Below are 27,125 nucleotides of genomic sequence, written 5' to 3' on the forward strand. Positions count from 1 at the left end.
AATCACCTTCATCTTGTCATGATTTAATTGAAGGAAGTTTTCACTCATCCAGCAGTTTACTTTTTCTAAACAGTCACAACACCTCAATGGGACCATAGTCATCTGGGTTCAGTGATAGATATAGTTGTGTGTCATCTGCGTAGCTCTGATAATCAACCTTACAGTTCTGTAAAATTTGTCTTAAAGGAAGCATATAAAGGCTAAACAGAAGAGGTCCAAGAACAGAGCCCTGAGGAACCCCACAGGACATTGGTAATCTGTCAGATTCAAAGTTTCCAATGCTTACAAAATAACTACGCTCCTCCAAGTAGGACTTAAACCATTGCATTACTTTTCCATTTAGTCCAACCCATGTTTGCAATCTGTGCAACAAAACTGTATGATCTACAGTGTCAAATGCAGCACTTAGATCCAACAGAATGAGAACAGATACTTTTTCTGAATCAGTGTTCAACCTTATGTCATTGATCACTTTGATAAGAGCAGTTTCAGTGCTGTGATGAGAACGAAAGCCTGACTAAAATTCATCAAATATTTTGTTGAATGTTAAGAGTTGACTCAGTTGAAGACCACCTTCTCAATGATCTTGGACATGAATGGAAGGTTGCTGATTGGTCTATAGTTAGCCAGCATAGAGGCATCTAGTGTTCTCTTTTCACAGCAGCTACTTTCAGGGATTTTGGTACGGTGCCTGATTGGAATGAGCAGTTAATTATCTGACACAAATCAGTAACAATTGACTTTACAACAGTTTTAAAGAAGTTTGAGGGTATTGTGTCAAGGCAACACGTTGATGGATTCAGCTGCTGAACAGTCTCTATTGTTTTTGCGTTCACTGTAATAAACATTGTGGACTCATCCCTCAGTGTTGATCAAGTAAATATGCAAGGTTCTCTCCCAGAATACTGCCAACCAGCCAGATCAAATCTAAACAAAATTGATATGTTAGAAAGAAAACATTATTTAAAATTGACAACATCTGTCATGCCGTACAACCACATCCTTCCCAAGGGCCACTATACCTTCCCTGTTCAATTGTGTATAATACATAAATATACACATGAATGTGAAAAAGTGACTGTTATTTAGACCACTTTTTTAAACATGCTATATTCTCCAAACAGTTATGTTTACACTCATTCGGTTTATTTGGAGGGATGCACAACATCCTGAAATATATGCAGATCTATTAGTCAGCGACAAAACTGCCTTGATGTAGTGATCCTAAATATAAAAGATGGCTCATCTTACCCCACTCTCCCCTACATCAAATGAAATCATGAGAAAATGAATATAACTTAATTGTTAAAAATCTAAAATTACATTTTTGTAATTATTTCATAAAAATCAGTTTTTATTATTACAGTGAAATAAAGAGTCAGTTTTTATTAGAACTCAAAGGCTTTTAATTTGGTGGGAACAGGCTAAACACAGACAATAATAATAATATTAATAATAATAATAATAATAATAATAATGTCACAGAAGCACAAGAAGAGAATCAAAACATTTTTGGTGAGCAAACGTTAACTCTGAAGTGAGCAAGGTTTTATTTGCACAAACTTGTGACTCTGATACACATGCACGTCCAACAGAGACAGAGACAGAGACATATCTCACAGAGAGACAGACGGACATGTTTTCATGCAGCGTGGACACAACACGGAACGCTGCAGTGATGGAGTTTACGGAGCGTTCAGTCCAGCTCGCGTTAATCAGATGATCGTCCGCTTCCTTTTTTCAGATCTGAACGTCCTCGCAGACACACGTCTCCCATGTCTGAACGTAAGCAGCACAAATACAGGAAGTAGGGATGCACGATAATCTTCCTTCTGTTAACCGAGACGTCAACAGAATAGGTTAATTATGTAAGTTTTCTTTGTTTAGTTTTTCTTCTTTTCATCTGAACTATTTTTCGAGCCTCCGTGAGAAAGTAATTTCCTCCTGGGTTCAATAAAGTACGTCTGATTCTGAATGACTGAATAGAAATGATAAAACAATTGGGGGGGACACATGGGAAGGGAACAAAACGTGACTTCCTGTTCAGACCGTGCACAAATGACCCGTTGGTCACATGTGAGCAGGCGAGGCAGCCAATCAGAGCAAAGGCTGAATCTAGAGCAGAACTAAGCGCGCCCACCCTGAGCAGTGTCACGGGTCACGATCTTCTTACATTCAGTCAGCAGGCATAAGGCAAACTAGTTGCAACCAGTCCAAACCAGATAGAGGGTGAGATAGAGGGTGGGCAGACCCTTAGCTAGCTCACCTTCTACGATAAGCTGAATTTTCTTCATCTTTGGACACAAATGATGCAGCAGTTTGACGTCACTGACAGAAAAAAAACCACCAGGCAGTGTTTCCCAAACACATTTTACTCCCTTTGCCTTTTGTCCAATCAGGTGTACCCGGGGGAGTGGGACCATATCACACGGTATACCGCTTAGAACTAATGAAATGCTGGCCCAAGTATAAGTTCCTCCACACTTTGATACGACCCCAGTAAGCATGTGGATAATAATCGATACAAATCAGTACCTAGATACAAACGTGCCCGATGCGAGTGTATCAATTCATTCAGTGTGCATCGGTACAACTGACAGGTGAAATCGAGATGCATTGGTCACTGTGTGCCTGCATCGGAAAAAATCCATGGTTGCATTGACTTTTTCATCCATCCATTTCTCCATCCATTATCTGACCTGCTTGTTCCTGTTTTCAGGGTCGCGGGGCAGTTTTGTCATGTTTTATATCATTCTATCCTGTGTTTTCGAGGCACATTGAATGCACCATCAATGCTTCGCGTTTTGTTTTCAACACGGACTGAAAAGCCGGGAAGCAAGTTGGTACAAGGGCAGATTGGCGTATGGGGACACCTGGGATTTCCCCAGTGGGTCCATGAGAAAGACAAAAAGAAAGGGGGGATAAACATACAGTACCTGTCAAGTATCCCGTTTTGGCCATCATCCCGCATTAGTATTTTCCCGTAAATATCCCATATTTAATTGTAATAATAATAAAAAGATAAATAAAAATATAATTCCTTACTAAACTGAACACCGTCACAAGCCTAGCGAAAACTACCACCTGAAATGGCCTGAGTGGCAGTTCTCACAGGAACAAACCCAGAAACAATTAAGAAGAGAGATGGATGGATGTACACACAGGGGATGGAACGATGTAAATCAACATGAAAAATCAGCCAATCACAAGCTCCCACAAATAAACACTGCTTTCAAAATAGTGTTCAAGGATGTAAAGTCTGCAACAAATGTGTCTAATTAATCTATAATACCTCCCCATGAAAGCGTCAAAACTTTTGAGCAATATTTGAGTGTTTTTTTTCGAAATTCAGGCATTTCAAATACCAGTTTTTATTGTGCTATTTAGATTTTGCGCATTTCCAAAGGTAATGTAAACACAGCTAGAAACAGCCTTTTTTCACTTTTGAGTGGATTAAAGAGTGTGAACACAAGCCGAATCACATTTTTTTAAATTTCCAGTTACCTCGACTCTAGTTTATAAATGAAACAGTTATCATTACAATAAAGTTTCAGGTAAGTGTTTTTTTTGTTTGTGCACGACATGGTTCCAACAGTGTGTGTATTTAAAGGTTAATTTTGGTGGCTTTTGCTTGTTTGCTACTTTGTGAAATGAAAATGTGACCAAGAATGAATCAATTGATTTGTTTCCCAAAGTGTTTCTACTGCTAATGAACATAAAATGTATTCAGTCAAAGAAGAAAAAAACGACATCAATGCAAACTTTACCGCGGTCGTTTACAATCTGGGTGAAACAATTCCAGATGTTTGTTCACAAACTTCCTTTTGATGCTCTTGTATGTAGCGGACATACTGTATCTAACCATGACAAAAGTGAATGCACATCACAGCATTAACTATCAGTTTGTTGTTTAAATACAGACAAACTAAGCCGTTTCTGCCTATATGCACACGATCCAATTCCCAGGACCTCGTTAGCCAGGAGAGGGAACTAAATTGGATTGAAACGTAGTTTTTTGTTCCTAATGTACTTAATATTAATCTAGGATACAACACAATATGCTGTTAGTGTTTAATATCTGTTGTATTTATTGATAAAAAAAATAAAAATAAAATAAAAATAAATAAAAATAAAATGGACTTCTTGAGGATTCTTGTCCTCACTCATCTCATCACGCTCCAGTGGCTCAACTTAAGACGTCATGGCTTTAGCCCGTTTAGCTGGTCACATTTAACAGAAATCAACTCCATTTTGTTTGTTACCTTTTGAAAACAGGTACTGACTTTTAGTTCTGGTTGTTTTGACTAATATAGCATTTAGGCTTTCAATTTTAGCAAATCCTCTGAGAGTGGAAGCGAAATGTAGCGCCTGCCTTTCGAGAAATTGTTCCAATATTCTGTAATCTCAGCAGTGATTTGAATCCCTCCAACATGCTTGTGTTTATGTGGTTGGGAAACGCTGACATCAGCAAATAGTATACAGGACAAAATAAAACATCAAAACATGACACAACTTCTTTAAAGTTGACCTGTAGCAGTACCACAATCCTACCTGCTATAAATACAAGATTTCACCAGATAAGGAGAACACACACTCAGAGAGAACATGCAGACACTCTGCACAACAAGAGGGAGGCAGACGGGAATCAAATTCACAACCTTCACATCCACTGACAACAAAATGTCAAATAAAATAGAAATATAGAGAGTGAGCGGAGTTAAAGTGATGTTCATCCCTTTTGTGTGTGTGTGTGTGTGTGTGTGTGTGTGTGTGTGTGTGTGTGTGTGTGTGTGTGTGTGTGTGTGTGACGTAACACATTTTGCATTAACGTAACGCGCAGCAGTGTTAGTGCGAAAATAACAATCCTTATGGCTTTCAGCTGTGCATGCTCACACATGCATGAGCACCCGTGTGTGTGAGTGTGTGTGTGTGTGTGTGTGTGTGTGTGTGTGTGTGTGTGTGTGTGTGTGTGTGTATGTGTCAGTGCGCACTCTAACTGAGCAGCTCCAGGTATGTTACGGGAACTTTTCCTTTCTGGTTCCCACGCTCTCCGATCAGCCAATCAGAGTCCATTCCCGGCACCGTGTACACTGTGATGAGCTGCAACAACAACAACAACAACAACAACAACAATAATCAGAACACACACATTTCAAAGTAACTGAAAAGAAAATAGCATGACATAATGAAGTGTTTATATATCTATTCAAGTCCTTTGTTACAGACATATACATGATAAATCTATTCATATCATTTGTTACAGATGTATAAATAATAGATCTGTTCATGTACGCTGTCACAAACGTGTAAACAATAGATCAGTTTCTAAATGTACAAACATTAACCAAATCCTCCTTGAAGGGACATTAACATGCAGCTGTTTAATAAAACCAAACTAGTCGATGCTCAACAGGACGAGTTGCGCTGCAGTCTGTCTCTGTTCTTTCTGTCACTGAGGGATGGTGGTTCACTGGTGTTTTGGTCCATCTGGTATCCGCGTTAACTGATGACTCACTGCAGAGCACAACCAGCAAAGTCAGCAGTGAACACGATCACCAGTTGATTTAAAACTACAGGGTGAGCCCAGTGTTACTCTGTCAGCTGCTGCTAACTAGTCCCTACCCAACGGCAGGTTCTGCAGCCTAATCTCAGTGTTCCTGGAGTCGTTTCACTGCACATAACTCACATAACTCAGCCAGGTGAAGGAAGCGATACGAACGGGGTTCCTGCACTGAGAGCATTCCTGCTGCCCACGCTAAAACCCACTGTTCATCTCCAAACTTCCTTCAGCGTGGGCGTGGAGACGGCCTCAGGAATGACAATCAATACACAACAAGGATGCTCTCACTACACAACAGTGATGTTCTAGCTACACAACATTGATGCTCTCACTACACAACAGTGATGTTCTAGCTACACAACAAGGATGCTCTCACTACACAACAGTGATGTTCTAGCTACACAACATTGATGCTCTCACTACACAACAGTGATGCTCTCGCTACAAAACAGTGATGCTCTCGCTACACAACAGTGATGCTCTCACACGCTACAAAACAGTGACACATGATCCATAAGTCAGGACTCATGGATCCTCAGAGATCTCTGAATCCTGAACAGGACAGTTTTATAGAATTTAGATGAATCAAATCAAAAACAGAATCCCAGAAACACCATTAACCACCAGGAAAACTCAGGACTCAAAGGAACCGCTTACAGGACCCGGGTTGTGGTTTATTATTATTATTATTATTAGGCCATAAAAAAGGGTAATATCACAATGGTCGGGGACAGGCAACTTCAAGCAATTCAGAGTAAATGTTAAATTAACCTGAATTTTTATGACAGAGTGCAGGGAGGAGATAAGTTAAATAAATTTTATAGCTTTTGAGAAGGAGGAAGAAGAAAGAAAAAGAAGAAGAGAAAAAAAGGGGAAGAAGAAACATGAGATCACGAGGAGAAGTGATTAACACCTCTCGTCCAGCTCCCAATCAGCAATCGTATGGTCGCAAGAAAATCCTGGTCGCTCCTCATGATGGTAATGCACTGTTGAAGCAGTGCCACGGACCAGCTTGCCTCAAACTCTCACACTGTGCATGTCCAAACAACGTAGGACCTCTGTAGAATTGACAGACCGTACTGCCCGCGTTTGTCTCTGTGCTCTTTTTGCTGAGATCCGCGAGTGTCTATCCACTTCCGGGTTCTTCTTCTTCTTCTGTTTTAATGGTGACACTTTTATAATGCATTTCCGGAAAAAAGACCCCGATGTGTCATGTATGGATGTACAGTGTGAGCAGTCAGGTCGTGTCAGAGTGTCAGTTCATATAGTGTGAGAACATGAATCGTGAGCTGCGAACATTCGGACTCTGCAATTGAGTCGCACAATTTCAGAATCATTGAACGTTTTAAAAAATTGCATAGTGTATGCCCGCCTTTACTGAAACATAACCTGAGTGCGTTAAAGTGAAAGGTAAGGAATTTTTTGAAAGTCTCACCTCGTCGGCGAGCAGGGAAAGCTCGCTGGAGTCCGCTGCATCGTAATCGTAGAGCACTTTGGCTTTACGCGTTCCCGTTGCCGGAGCCTGAACCTCTTCTATCTTCAGCGTGTCAGACTCCGCAGGACTGTGGAGGTCATCAGAGGAGGGGGCGGGGTTTGTCTCAGCATAAGCGGAGTTCAGAGAGAAAGCATTGGGGAGTCTGAGGAAGAAGACCAAGATCAATCATCTGTGAATGACTGTTAACCACAAACAGAAGGAACCAGTCTAATGACTGGTTCATTAGATCAGCACTGTGTGGGTCAGTCTAATTACTGGTTCATTAAGCTCAGCACTATGCTGGTCAGTCTAATTACTGGTACTTTAGATCAGCACTGTGCTGGTCAGTCTCATAACTGGTTCATTAGATCAGCACTGTGTGGGTCAGTCTAATTACTGGTTCTTTAGATCAGCACTGTGTGCGTCATTCTAATTACTGGTTCTTTAAATCAGCATTGTGTGGGTCAGTCTAATTACTGGTTCTTTAGATCAGCAATGTGCTGGTCAGTCTAATCACTGGTTCTTTAGATCAGCATTGTGTGGGTCAATCTAATTACTGGTTCATTAAGATCAGCATTGTGTGGGTCAGTCTAATTACTAGTTCATTAAGATCAGCACTGTGCTGGTCAGTCTAATTACTGGTTCATTAAGATCAGCACTATGTGGATCAGTCTAATTACTGGTTCATTAAGATCAGCACTGTGTGGGTCAGTCTAAATACTGGTTCTTTAGATCAGCACTGTGCTCGTCAGTCTCATAACTGGTTCATTAGATCAGCACTCTGTGGGTCAGTCTAATTACTGGTTCATTAAGATCAAAACTGTGCTGGTCAGTCTAATTACTGGCTCATTAGATCAGCACTGTGTTGGTCAGTCTAATTACTGGTACTTTCGATCAGCACTGTGCTGGTCAGTCTCATAACTGGTCCATTAGATCAGCACTGTGTGGGTCGGTCTAATTACTGGTTCATTAAGATCACCACCGTGCTGGTCAGTCTATTTACTGGTTCATTAGATCAGCACTGTGTGGGTCGGTCTAATTACTGGTTCATTAAGATCACCACTGTGCTGGTCAGTCTATTTACTGGTTCTTTAGATCAGCACTGTGTGGGTCAGTCTAATTACTGGTTCTTTAGATCAGCACTGTGTGGGTCAGTCTAATTACTGGTTCTTTAGATCAGCACTGTTCTGGTCAGTCTCATAACTGGTTCATTATATCAGCACTGTGTGGGTCAGTCTAATCACTGGTTCTTTAGATCAGCATTGTGTGGGTCAGTCTAATTACTGGTTCATTAAGATCACCACTGTGTGGGTCAGTTTAATTACCTTCCCAGCTCCTTCTGCAGCTCCTGCATTTGGTGATGACACTGCTTGTAAAAAGCAGCCTGAGCCTCCACGAACTCATGCAGACAACGAAGGTGGTTCACCTGTAGGAGGCGCAGCACACAACACGGTATAATTCTCCGCTCCAGATGACTCGGAATGGGGAATAACATCTATTATTTATACATCTGTAACAAAGGACCCCACTCGGCAAAGTAAAAAAAAATGTCCCCGTCCAGTGCCACACTGTCAGAGGTACAACATTGATCAAGATGTGTTTTTAATGCCAAAATATATTAGAAAATATATAATGTTACTCGGTTTACATGTTACCATTGTGGAACACAGTAATGCAGGCAGTGTTTATGTTTTTCTTTTCATTTTAAATGATCTGTTGTCCTGATTTCCCTGTTTTTATTATATATGCTTCTTTGTGTGCTCTGTCATATTTACATCAGGGATGAGTTGGATTTACTTTTTGCATCTACTTTGGGAGCTGCACAAAATTACAATGTGCCACATAATGTTGCCTGGCCTTGTTTGGATGACTCGGACAAACTTTTTTGTCCTGTTCAGCCACGTTTTTGAGATATTTCCAACGTGCTGCATCTGGAAAGCTTTGCAGGTGAAGATTAGATTAGATAAACCAGACAGAGCAGAAACATAGGGATGAAAGGCGGAATGAATTGTTAGCTGGATCAGCGATAAAGTCAGTTGAAGTCAAGTTAAAATCAAGTTACATTAACTTCAGTTAAAACAGATATGAGAAACAATTAACGTATGTCAGATGTGGCAAAGTTATAACAAGTTAGATACATTTAGTTTAATTCAAACTAATTAATTCAAATCAAGATAAAACAAGATGCATTCATTTATTAATGTAAGAGTAGTCGTGTCAGTGAAAATAAAGTGAGGGTATTTTGAGTTTGGTTATGTTCAGCCAATAAATCAGATTAGGCTGAGGTAAATTGAGTCAAGAAAAAACAAATTAGATTAATTCAAGTTATGTTTAGTTCAAATTTAGTAGTGCAAGAAAAATAAGGTAAAGGTTCAGTTAAATTCAATTAAAGTCAAATCACTGTGAGTTTAGTTTGGTTTAGTCAATACTCAAGTAGTCAAAATAAGTCAAGTTAAACCAAGACAGGTTAAAGGAAGAGGAAGTTGAGTTTAGTAATTTTAAATTGAGAACTAGTTCTATCAGAGCAAAATAAGACAAGCAGGATTAGTTTATTACAAGCCAAGTTAACTAATTTGAATTAAATCAAGTTGAGTTAATTCATGTCACTGTAATGTAAGCCAAGCCTGTTTAAGTAAATTTAAGTTAGTTTAAATTTAGTTAGGTTTACACAATACTGAGGAAACACTGAAATCAGGTGAGATTAAATGTAACCAAATCCAAGAAAGACAAGTTGGATTAGTTCAAATTACTTGAACTTATATCAACATTCATTTAAATAAACTTAATTCAAGTTAAACTAAATGAGGGAGCGGTTATCATAGGTCAGATTAAGTTAATCTGAACATACATGTGTACTGCTGATGCCCTCCAGCAGCAGTCGTGTGACCTCCGCTTGGCGATCAAACTCTGTCTGAGCCAATCGGAGCTCGTGTTCAGCCTGAGAAAAATACAACCAATGAAGATAACAATTAAGCGCTCCAACAAATGACAGAAATACACAATTTGATATTTAATCTAAATATATTTCATATTTTGGATTCAGTGTAAGGAGGAAATAAGCCATAAAATAAAAAAGAGACGGCAAATTATGGGAAAACATAATTGAAAATAAAGACTCACTTTTTCCACTTCCTCAGTCCACAGCTGTGAAAAGAGAAAAATCCTTAGATTAGAGCAGAGACAATTCCTCATGTGGTGAATCATCATCATGAGTTCAGCTGGATTTCAGTCGGATGTTAGAGGACAACATCTGGCAGAGTTTTAACGACTAATGACCACTGTATATAAGGGTGTAAGATGCATAATAAGACTAGTTAAGATATATAAGAGCATTTTTTCAACAATGTCCTGCATTTTAGTCTTAGTTTAATCAGCTTGTATCTAATCTATATTAAGTGCAACAGTTGCCAAAAACTAAGAAAAAGTTAGAACCTTTTCCATTTTACTATTAGAGAGACGCAAACAAATGATCGAACCAACGATCGAATGAGGAAATGAATACGGATGCACCGAAATGAAAATTTGTGGCCAAATACTGAATATCAAATATCAAATGCGGTTGTTAAGTTTTTCACTATTTTTTTCAATAGTGCATAAAATAACCTAGAATATATTTTTAGACATGTTTTTCAAAGAAAGTGATGTTTTTTGAATATTATGACATTTTTTTAAATATCCCAGTCGTCTTTGCTTTTCAAAAAAAAGCACAACAAAGTTTTTCATTTATATTAGCCCTTCAAATAAAACAAAACATGCATTCCAAAAAAAACTAAAATGCATTAAAGGGGAGGTATGATGAAAAAAAAAATCACTTTATAATAGTTTTGCTACAGCGATATACATCATTTTAGCCTCATTCAGAGGACCAAAGTGAAAAAGTTCTGTATTCTCCCTTGTTATTCCACATTTTGTAAAAAGTCAGCTTTAAACGGGCAAGTTGGATTTTGCCCACGTTGGCAGGTGACGTCACCTAACACGCCTCCTAGAATGTAAGCTCCTCCCTCTCCAACTATTTAACAGCTAAAAAAACACTGCTGTTTAATATAGAATATAAATTATACTTTATTGCCATATATGTAAATACAAACTGCACTACTGGACGCCCAAACTGCACTACTTTTTCTGCTGACGATTGTGTTGGGAGTCGCTGCTTGGAGCCACGAACCCATTGTTTACACACATCAGCTGTTAGCACTCCATGCTAATGCTACACCAGTCTATGCAGCAAGAACTGGTGTAGTGTAGGAGGAAACAATGGGGATGTTTACGGATTCCTGGCTCACAGCGCTAACAACAGACTCGGTTGTAGAATTGGACGACTTCTAACTTTTACGCGGTGACAGAGAGCAGAAAGGTCTGGCTGTGTTTGTGTGTGGAAAGGAGCTTCTGCTGCTGCTGCAGCAACGCGCACACACTTTTCCGACTCAAAATCACTGCACGTTGTCTGATTGTGTCACACACTACTATTCGGCCTTGCTTTTAACTCACTAAACCGAAGGCCGAATGTTGCTTTTTTTGCAATATTCGGCTGAATATATTCGGCATCCCGAGAAATCAACAAATGATCAAATGAAAAAACGAAACATCAAACGAGCAAAAAAATGAACAAACGAACGAATCGAACAAACGATCAAACAGAAAATAATGAACGATCGAAAGAAACAGTCAAAAGAAGAAGCAAACTAAAGAAATTAACACATGCCCTGATGAACAAACAATGAAAGGAACAATAAAAAGGAGAAAAGAAATGAACGAGTGAACACGTGAACAAAAGAACAAAAAAATGAACGTATGATCAAACTGATAATCAAGCGGAATGAAATTCTAACAATCAACCGAATAATCAGATACACAAAAAAATGAAGAAACTATTGAATGAATGAAAGGACGATCTAAATAACGAATGAACGATTGAAAGAACAAAGAAATGAACAACCGATGGAATCAACAATTAAAAACTATCAAGCGAACAAATAAATGAATGAACAAATGATCAGACAAAAAATTTACGAATAAACTAACAAATGATCAAAGACGCAAAGAAATGAAAAAAACAAACAAAACAAAAAAGGTAAGAAAGAAATAATGGAACAATAGAAAGAAGGAATTATGAACGAAACAGTTCGTCAGCTGGTTCCCAACAAGTTTGTGGTTCTGAATAAGGTGAGTGTTACCCATTATTGGTCAGACTACAGCGTCTCCTTACCGCTGAGGCCGAGGCAGACAGGACGTAGTTGCGTGGTCGTGTTTCCTGAAAGTCTGGAGGCGTCTGAAAAAAAAAAAAGAAACACGTTGCTGTAAGGAAGTTTCTAATGTGAGTAAAAGTGATTATTAACAGAAAAGCAAATCCTGGGGCGTGGTTCAGGTTCAGGGCCGCAGTAAATACCTTACAGCTCAATATCTCATTAGCCAGAAACATCAGCAGCAGGTACACAGAAAGTGAGATCATGCCTCCAGGAGCAGGGCCAAAAAAGCTCATGATAGCGTGCAATAAAAGTTGCGTGTCTGGGTGTGTGTACACATGCAGGTGTCGGCTCTACTCCAACCAAAGAAAGTTTGTTTTTTTCAACTTTAACAACACACAGAATTAGCCACACAATTGTTGGATTATAGTAAATAATCTGCAACACTTTACTCAATGTTTTATACATAAGGCTGACATTATGCTGTCATTATATGACATGACACCTGTCATTAGCATGAACGAGGTGTCATGAAGGCTGTGATTAAGTGTCGTTCATTACCCTAACCTTAACCCTACCTAACCCCACTCGATCCCTCCACCTAACCCAAAAAATGTCAACAAAGCTCCAAAGGTTTTAATTTAGCAAAAGGTGTCGTAATTTAGCGAACAACACTTAATGACATAATTCATAACACCTTATTCATGCTAATGATGGATAATGTCAGCCATATGTATAAAACTTAAAGTAAAGTGTTGGCAAATAATCTGACTTTATGAGGCATAAAGATGAGTTTTTTCTCAGATTTATGTAAAAAAAAATTGTGACATTAAATATATGATTTAAAGTAAGTAATATGTTTCTCAATGTTTATGGTAATTAATCTGGAATTTTGAGATAATACTAATATCTGAGATCATAGTTATTAATCTGGGAATCTGAAATTATAGTAATTCATCTGAAACTATAGTAATTATTCTGAAATAGTAACTAATCTGAGAGTCTTAGATTAAAGTAATTAATCTAAGAATATAAAAAATCTGAGAAATTGAGATCACAGATTTGGGATTATGGTAATTAAAGCTGCAGTTTGTAGAATCCTCTCTCCGCTCCGTTTTGAAACCGAAACACAACCTCCCTTACCAGTTTATTTTGTGAATGCTCTTAGTGACTTTTTTCTCAATATAGACTAGTGACAAATGTAGGGACATTATCTTGTGTTAGTGGAGATTTTTCTGGTGTTTTACAGACATGAATGCAAAAATCACTCTGTAGTTACTGTCCCGAGCAGCGGCTGCAGTCGGCTCGTCTCCGCCACAAGCACACACAGAGGGGGCTGCACTGATTTCAGCTGCCTGAGCGGCAGCCGCATTCAGACTGTAAAATGAATTCACCTTGAATAAGCTTCTCTTAGGTTTACACACGATTTATCCTGTCTGTTATCACTCTCCTCCTGAAGCCAGTGTGTGCGGGGCGGACCCTATGCAGTCACGCAGATCCGCAAAGATGCAAAGCGAAAGCGGTCCATTCCTCCTCAGTGTTTGTGACTTTATTCTGTTGCTTTTCCACCTCAGTCTGCTTTTTTATGCTTGATTTGCTGTGTAACTGTTGAGAAGCCTAACGCAGTTATGGAGACTTCTGCTGGCACGTCCGCAAAGGCACATTTACTACCGATGGTCCCTGAACGCGCCTGACTTCAGTTGAGCAGCCAATAGAAAAGCCCAAAACAGCCCACGGAGCACACGTGTCTGGAGAAAGATCTCTGACTGGCTCACATTCAGATTCCAGGAGCGTCACGCTCCTGGATCTATGAACTTCGTTTACACGGCCAGGAGAAGGAGAACAGATTCACTGTCCACTCAAAACACTTTAGATTATAATATGATCAAAGAAGATTATGGATTTTTGACCAAATGATGCAAAAAAAAGTTACAAACTGCAGCTTTAATCTGATAGTTTGAAATAACCTGAGAACATAGTAATTTCTCTGGGGCTCTGAGATTATAGTCATTCATTTGAGACTTTATTCTGATATAGTAACTAATCTGAGAGTCTGAGATTATAGTACTAACGTGATAATATAGTAATTAATTTCAGAATATATTAAATCTGAGAAACTGAGATCATAGATTTTAAAGATTTGAATCTGACATTCTGCTTTTAGAAACAAACCCAAGTTCAAGTTCAAAAGAACTATTAAGATTTCCTACAGTTAATTAATGAAAAGGCAATCGTTACATGACGTTTAAAGAGATATCCACAAAGTCAGGATCAACCAAACCTCAATCTATTTTTTAAGGTTTTTCAGGAAATTTAATCTAAAATGTATTTTAAATTTAAAATTTCATTCAAAATGTATATAAAACTTCCAGAAAAACCTTGTCTTAATAAACAAAAGATTAGCATGTATTTAAAAAAAGAAGAGAAAATGAACTTACTGGAACTATTTTTTCCAACTTCGACATGTTTTTTTTTTAAATTTGTTTTCAACAAAAAAAAAAATAATCTTCCCTTCCCCAGGTTTATTGATTCAATTTCAGAATTTCCTGAAAAAAGATTGTCTGAATAAATGAAACGTTAACTTATTATTCAAAAAGAAGACAAAAAGAATGCTGGAATTGATTGATCCACACTTTGCTTTAAAGAAACAAGGCTAGTTACTGCCCTCTGCTGGTAGATGTAGGAATTAAAATGGTAATGGTAAATGGACTTGATTTTATATAGCGCTTTATCACCACACTGAAGCAGTCTCAAAGCGCTTTCACTCTCACATTCACACACCAGTGGGACAGGACTGCCATGCAAGGCGCTAGTTGACCACTGGGAGCAACTTAGGGTTCAGTGTCTTGCCCAAGGACACTTCGACACATAGTCAGGTACTGGGATCGAACCCCCAACCTCTCCATCAGAAGACGACCCACTACCACCTGAGCCACGGTCGCCCAATTACTCCTTAGACTAAATTTGGCTCGCTCTATGGTCTAAATGTCCATTTTAAAATTATTTTAAAATTTGAATCTTTGATTTTAAGGTTTTATTTCACCAGGGGAATGAAATGGTGTATTGTTTTTGTGTTTTATTGCTTATTAATTGATTGTTTAGTAAAGTTTGTGTGGCACTGGTTAAAAGTGTCAAATGTTCTGTGTGAATAAAGTGGATTGGGTGTTTGGGTCGAGCGTTAGTTCAAGTGGTTTTCATGCTTTTCTCTCTTTGGTTGGAGGTCAGATGATCAGGCAGAGCTTCATCACTGAACTCAGAAATCTCTCAGTCTGGGTCATGATTGAACTCAAATCAGTAACATCAAACAGATCCCATGGTTGTCCGTGGGACTCGTGGTGCGTTTCCCGTCCCACTGCTGTCTCTTCACCGAGTGAACCCTTGAGGTGAGACTCACCTGTCCGTCGTTCTGCAGAGGCAGCGTGTGCACACACAGTCAGGGTTAGATCGAGCCCCCCCCCCGGGGACAAACACGGGGATGATGGAGCATGCACTCACCGCCGCCTTGGCCTCGGCTTGCTTGGCCTTCTTCACACGAGCCTTGCAGGAGTCCAAATCCAGACGCAGGTTCTCCAGGAGACGCCGCTCTTTCTGCAGAGCGCTCAGAGGTGAGTAACGCATCACTCAGCGACAACTCACCACAAGTAAGACGAGTGGCCGACATTGTGAACCCACTGAAATGGTTCTCCAGTCGCCTTCCAGGAAGTTCCTGAGCGGGCTGAGGAAGCTGATGGCCGACGTCTGGATGAAATCTCTCTCTGCTGCTCCCAGTCGGCTCTCACAGTCGCCCACTATCATCAGAGTGTTTCCTGTAGGGAGGAGAAATGACACAATCACACGGACTGTGGGCCACAGCCGGGACGTCAGAGGGCTCGGCTCGGCCCGGGAGGAAACGTTATGGTAAAGAATCAAAAAACATGATCATTTGTTAGTTTGTGTGTTTGTCAACTTGTTTGTTTGTTTGCCAGGCCAGCTTGTGTCTGGCACCCCTACTACTACTGCTGTGGTGAAGCTGTTTTAGCTAAGCCAACACTGCCCCCTGCTGGCAGAATAACGAATCTTGGTTTCTTCTTATCGCGCTAACTTCCAGGATTTATTCCATGTGTCTTGTACTACGACCAGTGACGTGCCGTAACCACTAGGGTTGGGTAGGCACGTTGAAAATTGAGACCACCAATGACAATTTCATATGTTTATGCTGGCAAGTGTTAATTTAATTCAAATCAATTTTATTTGTATAAAGCAATTTCCAACAAAGTAATCTCAATGCGCTTATCAAAATATAAAATTCATAATAAGAAAGAAAAAACCCAACAAGATCCACATGAACAAGCATTTAGCATCTAACAAAAATGACATCATGAACACCATTAAAGAAACAAACAATTATTTAATATATCCTCCATACTCTCCCAACAAGATATATATCATGACACGGCAACACATTCGTTGTTTGTGTTGGAAACACAGAGAAAATGACAACAACTCAGAACAGCCTCAATGAGGAGCATCCACAAAGTCAATCCTTCCTTTTGTATCATTCACTGTAGAAAGTACCAACAATTTTCTGACCTTACCTTGCTGAAGGTCTGGTAACTCAGGTGTTGGTCTCCCATCTTTTAAAAGCTGTCGTTTTTCCTCATAAAAAAGTTTCTCTATCATCTCTGGCGCTGTCATCCTGTCTGTAGTGTTATCCCGCCCACTAGCTAGAGAACGTAGCAGCAGCGGTCATGTGGCATCTATTCACTAATGTACTGTGAACTTAGGTATAGCATTTAGCTTGGAGCGGTTACGTGCAAAGGCAGCTCTCTACGCTGCCTTTGCACGTAAATGGTTGTCATCTTGGGGACCTGACTGCGCATGCGCAAACACGTAAAAACACGCAATGGGAACGGAGGCAGAGGAGCAACGTCCCTTTGGGAGGGGGCGTGGCCTCCCTCTGCCTTACAGCGAAGTGAAAAAAAAAAAAAAACTGCAGCTGTTCCAGGAAATAGCGCTGTTTAGTAATTTGGGCTATGAAACGCACAAAATGCGGATACTTTCAAACTTATAGGTACTGTAGGCTATTGGAAATGAAAAAATAAATAATTTATAATTATATTATAATTAAAACAAATAATTAATATATCACTTCACCCTTGGGTAGGCACTGCCTACCTTGCCTACCCTGACGGCACGTCACTGACTACGACGCTGGCTAACTTCTTATTGAGGCTAAATCGAGGGCTGCTCGATTATCGAAAAAATTATAATCACGATTATTTTAGTCATAATTATTCAAACGATTATTTGTCAAACAAAAAGTTATTTATTTTTGTACAAAAAAACAAAATATATTCTTTAAACGTAAATAAAATCCTTCAAACACTAAAATCTAAAATCAAGTATGTTTACTTTTGCACAAAACACTTCTTGCACGTGATGTGTCTTTGCTCTAGGTCTTCATCATCAAACCCCATCAAACTTGCTTACCAAGCATTTACTGTTTTTTTCTCGGTTATGTTATTTTTGTAATCTTTGGGTGTAATAATCAAAATCGTAATTGAATTTTCCGCCTCCTGACCCATCAGTTCTTTTAAAAAATGACCTGCCAAATAAAAGGAGGATTATTCTATGAAAACTTCGCTGTGTGGATCTGATGTGATGCTGACAGAAGATCAAATATTTAGGCATTGATGCAATCCTTTCATTCACCCGATGACATCCAATAGGAAACATATAGATTTTTATCTGATGGACTGACCTACATTAGTCAGCTGATAAAACCTCATTCATTCATTTATTTTGTCGCCGTTGGCGATGCAGAGAGCCTCAGTCCTGTAAGATAATATGAAAGACAAATATTGTCCACCTTATGATGTAGGCAGAGCTGTATGAACACAGCATCAGAGCCACAGACTGCACCCAAAATGAGGCAGATAGGTGAATATAAACATGTTTGTGGCTTAATAAAGTGAAACTGATCAAAGTGTCAGTTTATTCTCCCATCAATTAATATTGTATATTATACAACAGTTAGTTCTGACCAAGTAATTTTATTGGACAACAGACATTCCAAGAGTGCTGATATAGAGCAACAATACCGTTAATTACTGTTACATCTTGGGCTACACACTGCAGTACACTGTTACTATTCACTGCAGGTCTTAATCAACAATTCAGATTTTTTGTGTGATCATTCATATTAAATGCATCTTCAATCAGTTTGTAGTATGAACGAAATGCGACGCTGAAGTGATGCGCATGTGCAGAAGAGGTCCTAAGGTGACCCATGACCCCACAGGCTATGGTGTTAGCGGAAGTAAATATGGAGGCATCTCGCCGTCCAGTGTCGGACTCGCGCTGAGAAAGTTTCTTTCCAACACAAGTCAGGACTTCATAACTTTAAGGAAAGTGAAAAAGAAGAGAGCCAGGTTTATTGCTCTAGCCGTTTGCGGTGATGGTTGCTACATCTTTACGATGGACTGTTTGGATGCGGAGTCAGAGTCAACAGTGATGGGATAGAAATGTTAGTGGCTTCAATGATGCGGAGTTCATTAAAATCGGAATTGTGTTGTTCAGACTGTCTTTAACACATCGGATACAGGTCACATATGGGCAAAAATATTGGACGTAGCGTGTGTGTGCTCTCCACATGTGGAACTATTTTTGTTGGTGGAGCCAAATTATGAAATAAACAAACCAATCAAAATATATTGTCACTTATTACTGTTAACTAATAAAATGCGGTTGTAGAACTGTTGTGATTATCTATGACTGAATCACACCAGTGCTGGTATTTCATTACAACAGCACATACTCGAGCGTGATATTGTTTAAATCTCACTAATTTAAGCTTTAACACTGATCAATTCTCTGCCTGTTTTCCTTTCTTCTTGCTTTTTCTGCAGCAATAGTGTTTTTTTTGGTCTGAATTATGGATTTTAATTTGACATATTTTTAAAGAATTATTCCTCAATTGTGACATAAGTTGCTCTCCTCAGTTTCTCCGTGTCTGTGATTGGTCTGACGCTGCAATCTACAGTATGCCCCTTTCATGGGAGCGCGCACATAATCAGGCTGAGATCACCTGTCTTAAGTGAACGTTTGATAACCTGCTTCGTGGTACAGCTGCTCTGTGACGAACAATGTATGGTTAAGTGAAGCTAACGGAGAGATATTATGATATACATATCCAGCTTTATAGTACAGGCTCTGAGAGGCGGATTCACGAAAGGCTTAGGGGTATTAAGACGTGCAAACATCACTCCACGCGCTAATAAGCCGTACAGACCCTAGGGAATCAGGAGTGTGCTGCTGTTGCACGTTGCAATGCACCCTCAATCCATTTAGTGCATTTCCCTCTAATGAATATGTATAGTAGGAAGGAGAGCAAAAATATGGGAGAAGGACATACAAATAAATTATTGCAGTGGGCGCAATGCAATTCATCAAATCTGGAACTGTTTGCGATGATTGTTTTAGCACCGGAAAATAATGTGACTGACAAGCAGGTGCAAACACAAGCAGAGATCCGCTGCAGTAAATGTTGACACAAAACAGCGAAGATGGTAAAAAAGGCTCCAGTTAACCTTTCTAGTATAAGAAAATAATTCATATAAAACAATAGTCAATATTTAACAGCCACCGAATGAACAAAATCAGCTGATGAGATGCGTAATTTACGCAGTGATGGCACAATGTACCCATATGAGAGTGTGGTGATACAGCGCCACTCAGAAGGTCAGACCTGTCGGATGATGACTCAGTAGATCATCTTAAAATGGTGCTGATTGATTGATTGACAGACTGTGTTGCTGTATTAACTCAGATCAATGGTGTTAACAGATCAATAGGACGGTTTCTGTCCAAATCTGGCTATTTTTCATGGACTGATCATAGCAAAGTTACAGGACATGACGGAGCACCCGCATTAAATTAGGGGGAAAAATATCATTAGGTTTTGAAGTTGTTGTTTTAAAAAAATAAAATAAACAATTTGCTTATTTAGTTTTCGACATTATTAAATGTTTGTGCAGCAGACAGAAGTCCATCTGCCTCAAATGTCATTGTGTGCGCACTGACGTCTCCACATTAAACAAACAAATCGCTCATTAAATAGGGTGGTCTCCACCACTTCTGCATGCGCGCTAATCATTGCTGCAATCTTACTGAATTCCTCTCAACAGACGTTCACACTGGATGGGTCACGAAAATGTTCGTGCGACCAGATTACATACAAAGTCAATGGATAGACACAGCCCAGAGGCGAAATCTTTCCTGTGTGGTGGTGCTGTCCGATCTCCGCATCAAGAGCGTTGGCCGTGTGAGCGCGCTCCCAAATTTTCATCATATTCGGACATCCGCAAGAGTTGAAAATATTGAACTCCTGTGACTGTTTCGCATAACAAAAGCCAATCAGAGTCTTTGTTGACGATGATGTCACGTCAACACGGACACCGGTCTGTTCAACCATTCAACCATGGAGTAGAAGCTGTGTGTGAACACCTGGAGCTGTATTACATGGCCTTTATAACCGGGACCAGACTAGGAAGGATTTGGAGTGGAGGAGAGTCAGCGAGGAGGTGGTAGTAGCAGGTAAAAGTTATCTCTGTAGTTTTCATCTTTGAAAGTCGGCACTGAGCTAGGATAGCATTAGCGGCTAATCACACCGGCTTTTTTCACTGGTGGTTTATGTTTATGAGAGGAAAAGGAGCGCAACTCCTAACTTCAGCAGGCAGTGAAACTCACCAATTTGGATTTGTCGCTGGTGGGCGGTGCTTCGTTTCAAACGCGCATATGAAGCGAATGGGGACATTTTTTGATCCTGCGAAACATTTCGTGCAGCAGACACGGCCGGTGCCACAGAAGACACATTCGGTGTGAATGCAGAATAAGGGATGCAACTGGTTTACCACCCTTTATTTCAGATCTTAGTGAATCCGCCCCTAAGTGCCTTTTTGTATATAAGTTCTGAGGTCTTTGTGAGACAAGCTTTGTTAGCTAACACTAGCATTTTTAACATGCTCCGTATCTTTAAAGTGAATAAAGTAAACCGTAAAGTGTTGCTACTATTGCTCACCATAAGGAGAGTCGAGGCCAAACTCCTTGCCGGCGTCCTGCATGTACTGACCCAGCAGCTCAGCGTTGGTCAGCCTAGACGGTGCCTTCATGTCCAGCTTCTCATAGAGAAACTCCTCAATTCTGGCACCTGGAGCAGAAAACCAAGAATAGCAAAGGTCTCAGCTCACTTTAAACATAATTTCAACACCGAACAAGGTCTCTGAGATACGTGAACATCTACAGCGCAGAAAGTATTCTCAGACGTCTACTGATGTTCATCACAAACCACAGCTCCACGGCTCTGCTCGATGGTACCACTGGCACTAATAGTCTGTACTACTACAGTACACATCATGTTTTTAAACACTGGTACTTGGTTTTATACTGTAATCCAACACAATGTTATCAGTCAGAATTCAGAGGAATAATATTGTCAAAAATCAGAAAGGAAGGTCAAGGATCTCTAAAACTAAATTCAAATGTGAGAAAAAATAATCTGAAAAAGAAATCAATAATCTGAAATAAAAGTCATAAAAATAAGAGATTGAGACCTGAAACTGGGATTAAAACCAGAATTTTGGAAATAATCAAATTAAATAAAATCAGAGATTAAAACTACAGTGGTATGCAAAAGTTTGGGCACCCTTGTAAATGTTCATGATTTTCCTTAATAAATAATTGGTTGTTTGGATAACAAATTCCAGTTAAATTTATCATATAGGAAACAAACACAGTGATATTTGAGAAGTGAAATAAAGTTTATGATTTACAGAAAGTGTGCTAGAATTATTTAAACAAAATTAGGTATGTGCATAAGTTTAGGCACCCTTGCATCTTATTGATTTTAATACTCTTAGCACTAATTATTGGAACTCAAAATTGTTTTGGTAACCTCAGTGATCCTTGATCTCCATACACAGGTGAATCCAATCATGAGTCAGGGTATTTAAGTAGGAAAATTCTAGGTGTTTCATCTTTGCATCTTCTCTGATTAGTGGCAACATGGGAGCCTCAAAACACCTCTCAAATGACCTGAAAACAAAGATAATTCAACATCATGGTTTAGGGGAGGGATACAAAAAGCTATCCCAGCGATTTAAGCTTTCAGTTTCAACTGTGAGGAACATTGTGAGGAATTGGAAGACCACAGGCACAGTTCTAGTTAAGGCCCGAAGTGGAAGACCAAGAAAGATCTCCGAAAGGCAGCGGCGCAGGATGGTGAGAACAGTCACAGTCAACCCGCAGACCAGCTCCAAAGACCTACAACATCAGCTTGCTGCAGATGGTGTCACTGTGCATCGTTCCACTATTCAGCGCACTTTACACAAGGAGATGCTGTATGGAAGAGTAATGCGGAAAAAGCCTTTTCTCTGCACACGCCACAAAAGGGGTCGCTTGAGGTATGCTAAAGCACATTTGGACAAGCCAGCTTCATTTTGGAACAAGGTGCTGTGGACTGATGAAACTAAAATACAGTTATTTGGGCATAACCAGGGGCGTTATGCATGGCGGAAAAAGAACACAGCATTCCAAGAAAAGCACTTGCTACCTACAGTAAAGTTTGGTGGTGGTTCCATCATGCTGTGGGGCTGTGTGTCCAGTGCAGGCACTGGGAATCTTGTTAAAGTTGAGGGGCGCATGGATTCCTCTCAATATCAGCAGATTCTGGAGAACAATGTCCAGGAATCAGTGACAAAGTTGAAGTTGCGCCGGGGCTGGATCTTTCAACAAGACAATGATCCTAACACTGCTCAAAATCTACTAAGGCATTCATGCAGAGGAACAAGTACAACATCCTGGAATGGCCGTCTCAGTCCCCAGACCTGAATATTATTGAAAATGTATGGTGTGCTTTAAAACGGGCGGTCCATGCTCGGAAACCATCAAACCTGACTGAACTAGAGATGATCTGCAGAGAAGAATGGTCCAAAATACCTCCCACCAGAATCCAGACCCTAATTGGAAGCTATAGGAAGCGTTGGAGGCTGTTATTTCAGAAAAAGGAGGATCTACAAAATATTAAGTATTGTTTTTCTTTTGTGGTGCCTAAACTTATGCACATGCCTAATTCTGTTTAAATAATTCTAGCACACTTTCTGTAAATCATATAAACTTTATTTCACTTCTCAAATATCACTGTGTTTGTCTCCTATATGATAAATTTAACTGGAATTTGTTATCCAAACAACCAATTATTTATTAAGGAAAATCATGAACATTTACAAGGGTGCCCAAACTTTTGCATACCACTGTATATACAAACTAAACTAAACTAAAATCAAAAATTCTGAGACAAAAAAAAAATAAAAAATGTATCTATCTATCTATATATTACTGAGATAAACCTTGACATTAAGGGTCATGATGTTTAATGAGCTAATCCCGCCATGGGTTAAATTCAGACAAATCAATACTAATTGAATAACAGAAGAATTTGCTCAGTTTTAAGCCTTTTTTTCCAGATGAAAATGCAAAACTGACATTTCATTCAATGTATTTCAGTTCAAAAATGGGTAAAACAAAACAAACCATTTTATATTTTTATCAGAAGACTAAAACTACGAGTCCAGTGAAAGCAGGAGCTCACAATACTCACCACTGTGATCGACTGTGGCATGGAGAGTCAAAGAGTCACAAGTTAGATTCCCCATCACTCACACACACACACACACACACACACAGAGAGAAACACACAGACACGCACACACAAACAAACAATCACAAGTTTCCAGCAAACAGAGAATAACGAGATCATGCATTTTTTTTAAATAAAAACCTGTGAATAATCTAAGCATAACCACAGGTAACAAAGGGGTTGTGTGTGTGTGTGTGTTTTTTTTTTGTAATTGTATGTGTTTTTATCATGATTTAATACATTTGTTGGTTAATTTTGTCTATTATATTTACTGATCTCGTCTATTTTTTGGTCAATATTGTATATTTCTGTTGTTGTTTGGAAGGTTTTGGATGTTTTTTGTTGTCCCTTTGTGTATATTTCTGTAACTTTACATGGTTTTTTTTGAGTCACTGTGTTTGATTAAATTTTGTTTACCGACGTCGGCTTTTTATAATGCTGCAAAGTAACCAGTAGAAGGCACAGTAATGTGGATGAGATCGCTGCATCATCTGCATATTAAGTGATTACATTTCTTTAAATTTGCACTCATTGCAATGATAGCATCGTCTGTGTATAGGAAACAGAATATATGAGATATGTGAATTTAGCTAACCTCTGAAATAATGCATTTTTAAAAAACTGAAATCTGAGTGTTTTGAGAAATGAAATTGTATTTTTTGATTTTCAGATTATAATCGTGATACATTGGCTCCAACAGAAATCAATTTCTAATCATATTGTCACCGCTCGCGGCTCGTACTCGGGTTGGGCTGCAGCAGGACTTCGGTCTGTCTGAAGATCTTCTCCGTCCACAGTTTGGTGGCGTCAGCTCGCAGAAGCAGGTTCTCGAAGGTCACGTCCAACTCTGTCTTCTCGGCCTGACCGAGCTTCTCCTCTGTGAACTGAGACGCAGAGACTCAGAGAAGTTCAGCATCTCATCACGTGTGCGTGACGGACACCATCACGCACCACAACAGAGTTTTAGCTGTAATACAAACGTGCATACGACAAGACGCCAACCATGCACAACATCATGAAACAAATTAAACAAACAACAGAAGAAGGGGGAAAAAAAGCACAAGATGAGAGTGATAGAGGGATTCGACAGTTACCAGGATTCGATTTCCTCAGATAAACTTTGACTTAAAAGCTAAGAATAAAGAAAACGTTTTTGTACAATTCAACCCAAATTATGGTAAAACATTTGGTTAATAAAAACAATAATAAAAAAAAAAATTCAAACAACCAAACCATCTTCTCTACATTATCTAAATATATTTAAACAAATTTAAAAATAATAGAATTCAGAACATTGTGTTAAAATTCTACAAATTATTTCGATTTTGTTAATTTATTTGTTTGCATTTGGTTTGTTTATACAACTATATGTTTATTTATCTTTGGCAGTCACTGATAAACACGTTATATTTAGATACACTTTGAAAATTTGTTTCATTTATTGAATTAATAAATACATTCGTTGTGTTTGCAAGTCAACGCTTTGATTAAAAAATAAAAAATTTAAAAAAAATTAAAAAAACGAGGAAGAAGAAACGAGTCACGTGACATCCTCTCCTCCGGGTCCCATCATTTCCTTTAAACTCACTGTAAATAAGTCGGACTCGGTTAATCTGCTGAGTTAGGATGAACCGGTTAAACTTATCTCAACCACAGCTAAGCTAACTCGGACAGAGGAGCTAACACCGCAGCGAAAGTCAGGGTTTGAGTCCCAGTCGGAAGGGGTGGTAGGATTTCCCAGGTTACCTGAACGGCCCGCGTAAACAGCAGCCCCGCACCGGAGGCCAGCTGTCTCACGCGCTGCTCCATGCTCTTTTTTAGTAGTGCGTGAGGATGTGCGTATTGTCCGTGCGTATTATCCGTGCGTGAGGCCGCGGTGACTCTCTGCGGGGCTCGAGCTACGTCCGTGAGGCACGGTTGGAGTCACGTGACCGCGTCAGCAAGACCCCGCCCACGTCAAATGCGTCACTGACGGTCATCGGCAAAAAACAATAATAAATAATTCAAAAATCCAAAAGGTGTGATAACGACGGTGCAAATTACATTAAAAATGACAGAATTGCAAGTTTTACGGCGAGTACACATTTATTATTTATTGAAAATATCAAGACAACGTTCTCTTGTTTTTTTTCCCCAATCACTAAATGTCTGTGGAAGTTGTGAAGATAACAAATTATTCCATCTTCCCCTTCAGGGAATGTGAAGTCTGATTTGACCTCACAAGGTCCTCGAATAAACCCCAACGTTTCCTATTTTGAACTGTGCTGTGAATATTCACTATGACCTGTAAATGTAAACTCAGTAGGATGCAATAATAACATCACCTGTTACTACTTTTTCCAGTTGTCAGTAACTAAACCTACTGATAAAAAGGCCAATATAACGGCATTTAATGCTATTTTAGTTTGAGTATATATATACTAAGCTCCCTCATTTTCTCTTGCAACATTAAGTTTTGCAATAATTATTATTAGTGATTAAATACTTTCAAGAGTACATTCTTATGCAAACAAAGTGAGAAAACAATTTCAAATGAAAAGGCCAGGATTTCTGGAGAGTATTTAATACTAACTGTTGCCAAAAGTTAGTCTGCCATCGATTTAGATATATAAGCGTTATACATACATTATATGTACCACCAGATTTTTAATATTGATTATGTAATTAGGAGAAAACCTGCGATTTTAAGGTGTGTTTCATATTTATTATACCTTTTTAAATTATTATTAGACATTTTTTTTCTGGGAGGGGTTATTGCAATGTGGCACCCCTTTAACAGATGGCACCCTAGGTGGCCGCCTGGTTTGCTTGGCGTAGTATAGGTAACACTTTGATGATGATATTACTTGAAAGTCAACGATTGCCATGGTTGTAAGACAAAAGAGAACCAGAACTTCAGTAGCTACTCTCAGTGCTAGTGGTTCAGTTTGAAACTGTCTCTCTTAGTATCTGACTATCAAGTAGTAAAACTGGCATTTTTGTAAAGTTTGAAAGCTTAAATTGTGAATACCTGAGTGAGGAACGGCTGCTCTAAGTAAAACAGACTTTACAGACAAAATATGAGGATTAAATTTAATCTGCCAAAATGAAAGAAAACTGTACAGTAGTCATGAAAGAAATCACTAGATTTATTAAAAGAGAAAAGAAAATGCAGATTATTATTAGAAAATACTTTTACTCTGGTTTCAATCTATTAAAAATATTTTTCCTTGAAAAAAAAACAAAAAACAGTTC

At 39.1% G+C, this 27,125-nt stretch overlaps 1 protein-coding gene across 6 annotated transcripts; it reads right to left on the reverse strand.

The window, feature by feature from the left end:
* Nucleotides 1-1,509: 1,509 nt before the first annotated feature.
* LOC114469257 (endophilin-B2-like) lies at nt 1,510-25,839 on the reverse strand. Of its 6 annotated transcripts, none has more exons than XR_003674743.1 (14): nt 25,638-25,839; nt 24,634-24,775; nt 23,853-23,864; nt 21,276-21,404; nt 15,890-16,023; nt 15,713-15,805; nt 15,612-15,623; nt 12,241-12,303; nt 10,155-10,178; nt 9,883-9,972; nt 8,360-8,460; nt 6,996-7,197; nt 4,921-5,100; nt 1,510-4,807 (listed from the first exon to the last, which is right to left on the reverse strand). XR_003674743.1 is itself a non-coding variant. In XM_028456571.1 (14 exons), exons 1-13 carry the CDS (start codon nt 25,698-25,700, stop codon nt 4,993-4,995), a joined length of 1,173 nt encoding a protein of 390 aa, XP_028312372.1. In that variant the 5' UTR covers nt 25,701-25,839; the 3' UTR covers nt 1,510-1,832; nt 4,992. The 6 variants fall into 6 exon arrangements, 5 of the variants coding, with proteins under 5 accessions (XP_028312372.1, XP_028312371.1, XP_028312374.1 ...); XM_028456571.1 differs by having other exon boundaries at nt 1,510-1,832; nt 4,992-5,100; XM_028456570.1 differs by having other exon boundaries at nt 1,510-5,100.
* Nucleotides 25,840-27,125: the final 1,286 nt, after the last annotated feature.

The sequence above is a fragment of the Gouania willdenowi genome, chromosome 9 (genome assembly GCF_900634775.1).
Source record: "Gouania willdenowi chromosome 9, fGouWil2.1, whole genome shotgun sequence".
Classification (NCBI taxonomy): domain Eukaryota; kingdom Metazoa; phylum Chordata; class Actinopteri; order Blenniiformes; family Gobiesocidae; genus Gouania; species Gouania willdenowi.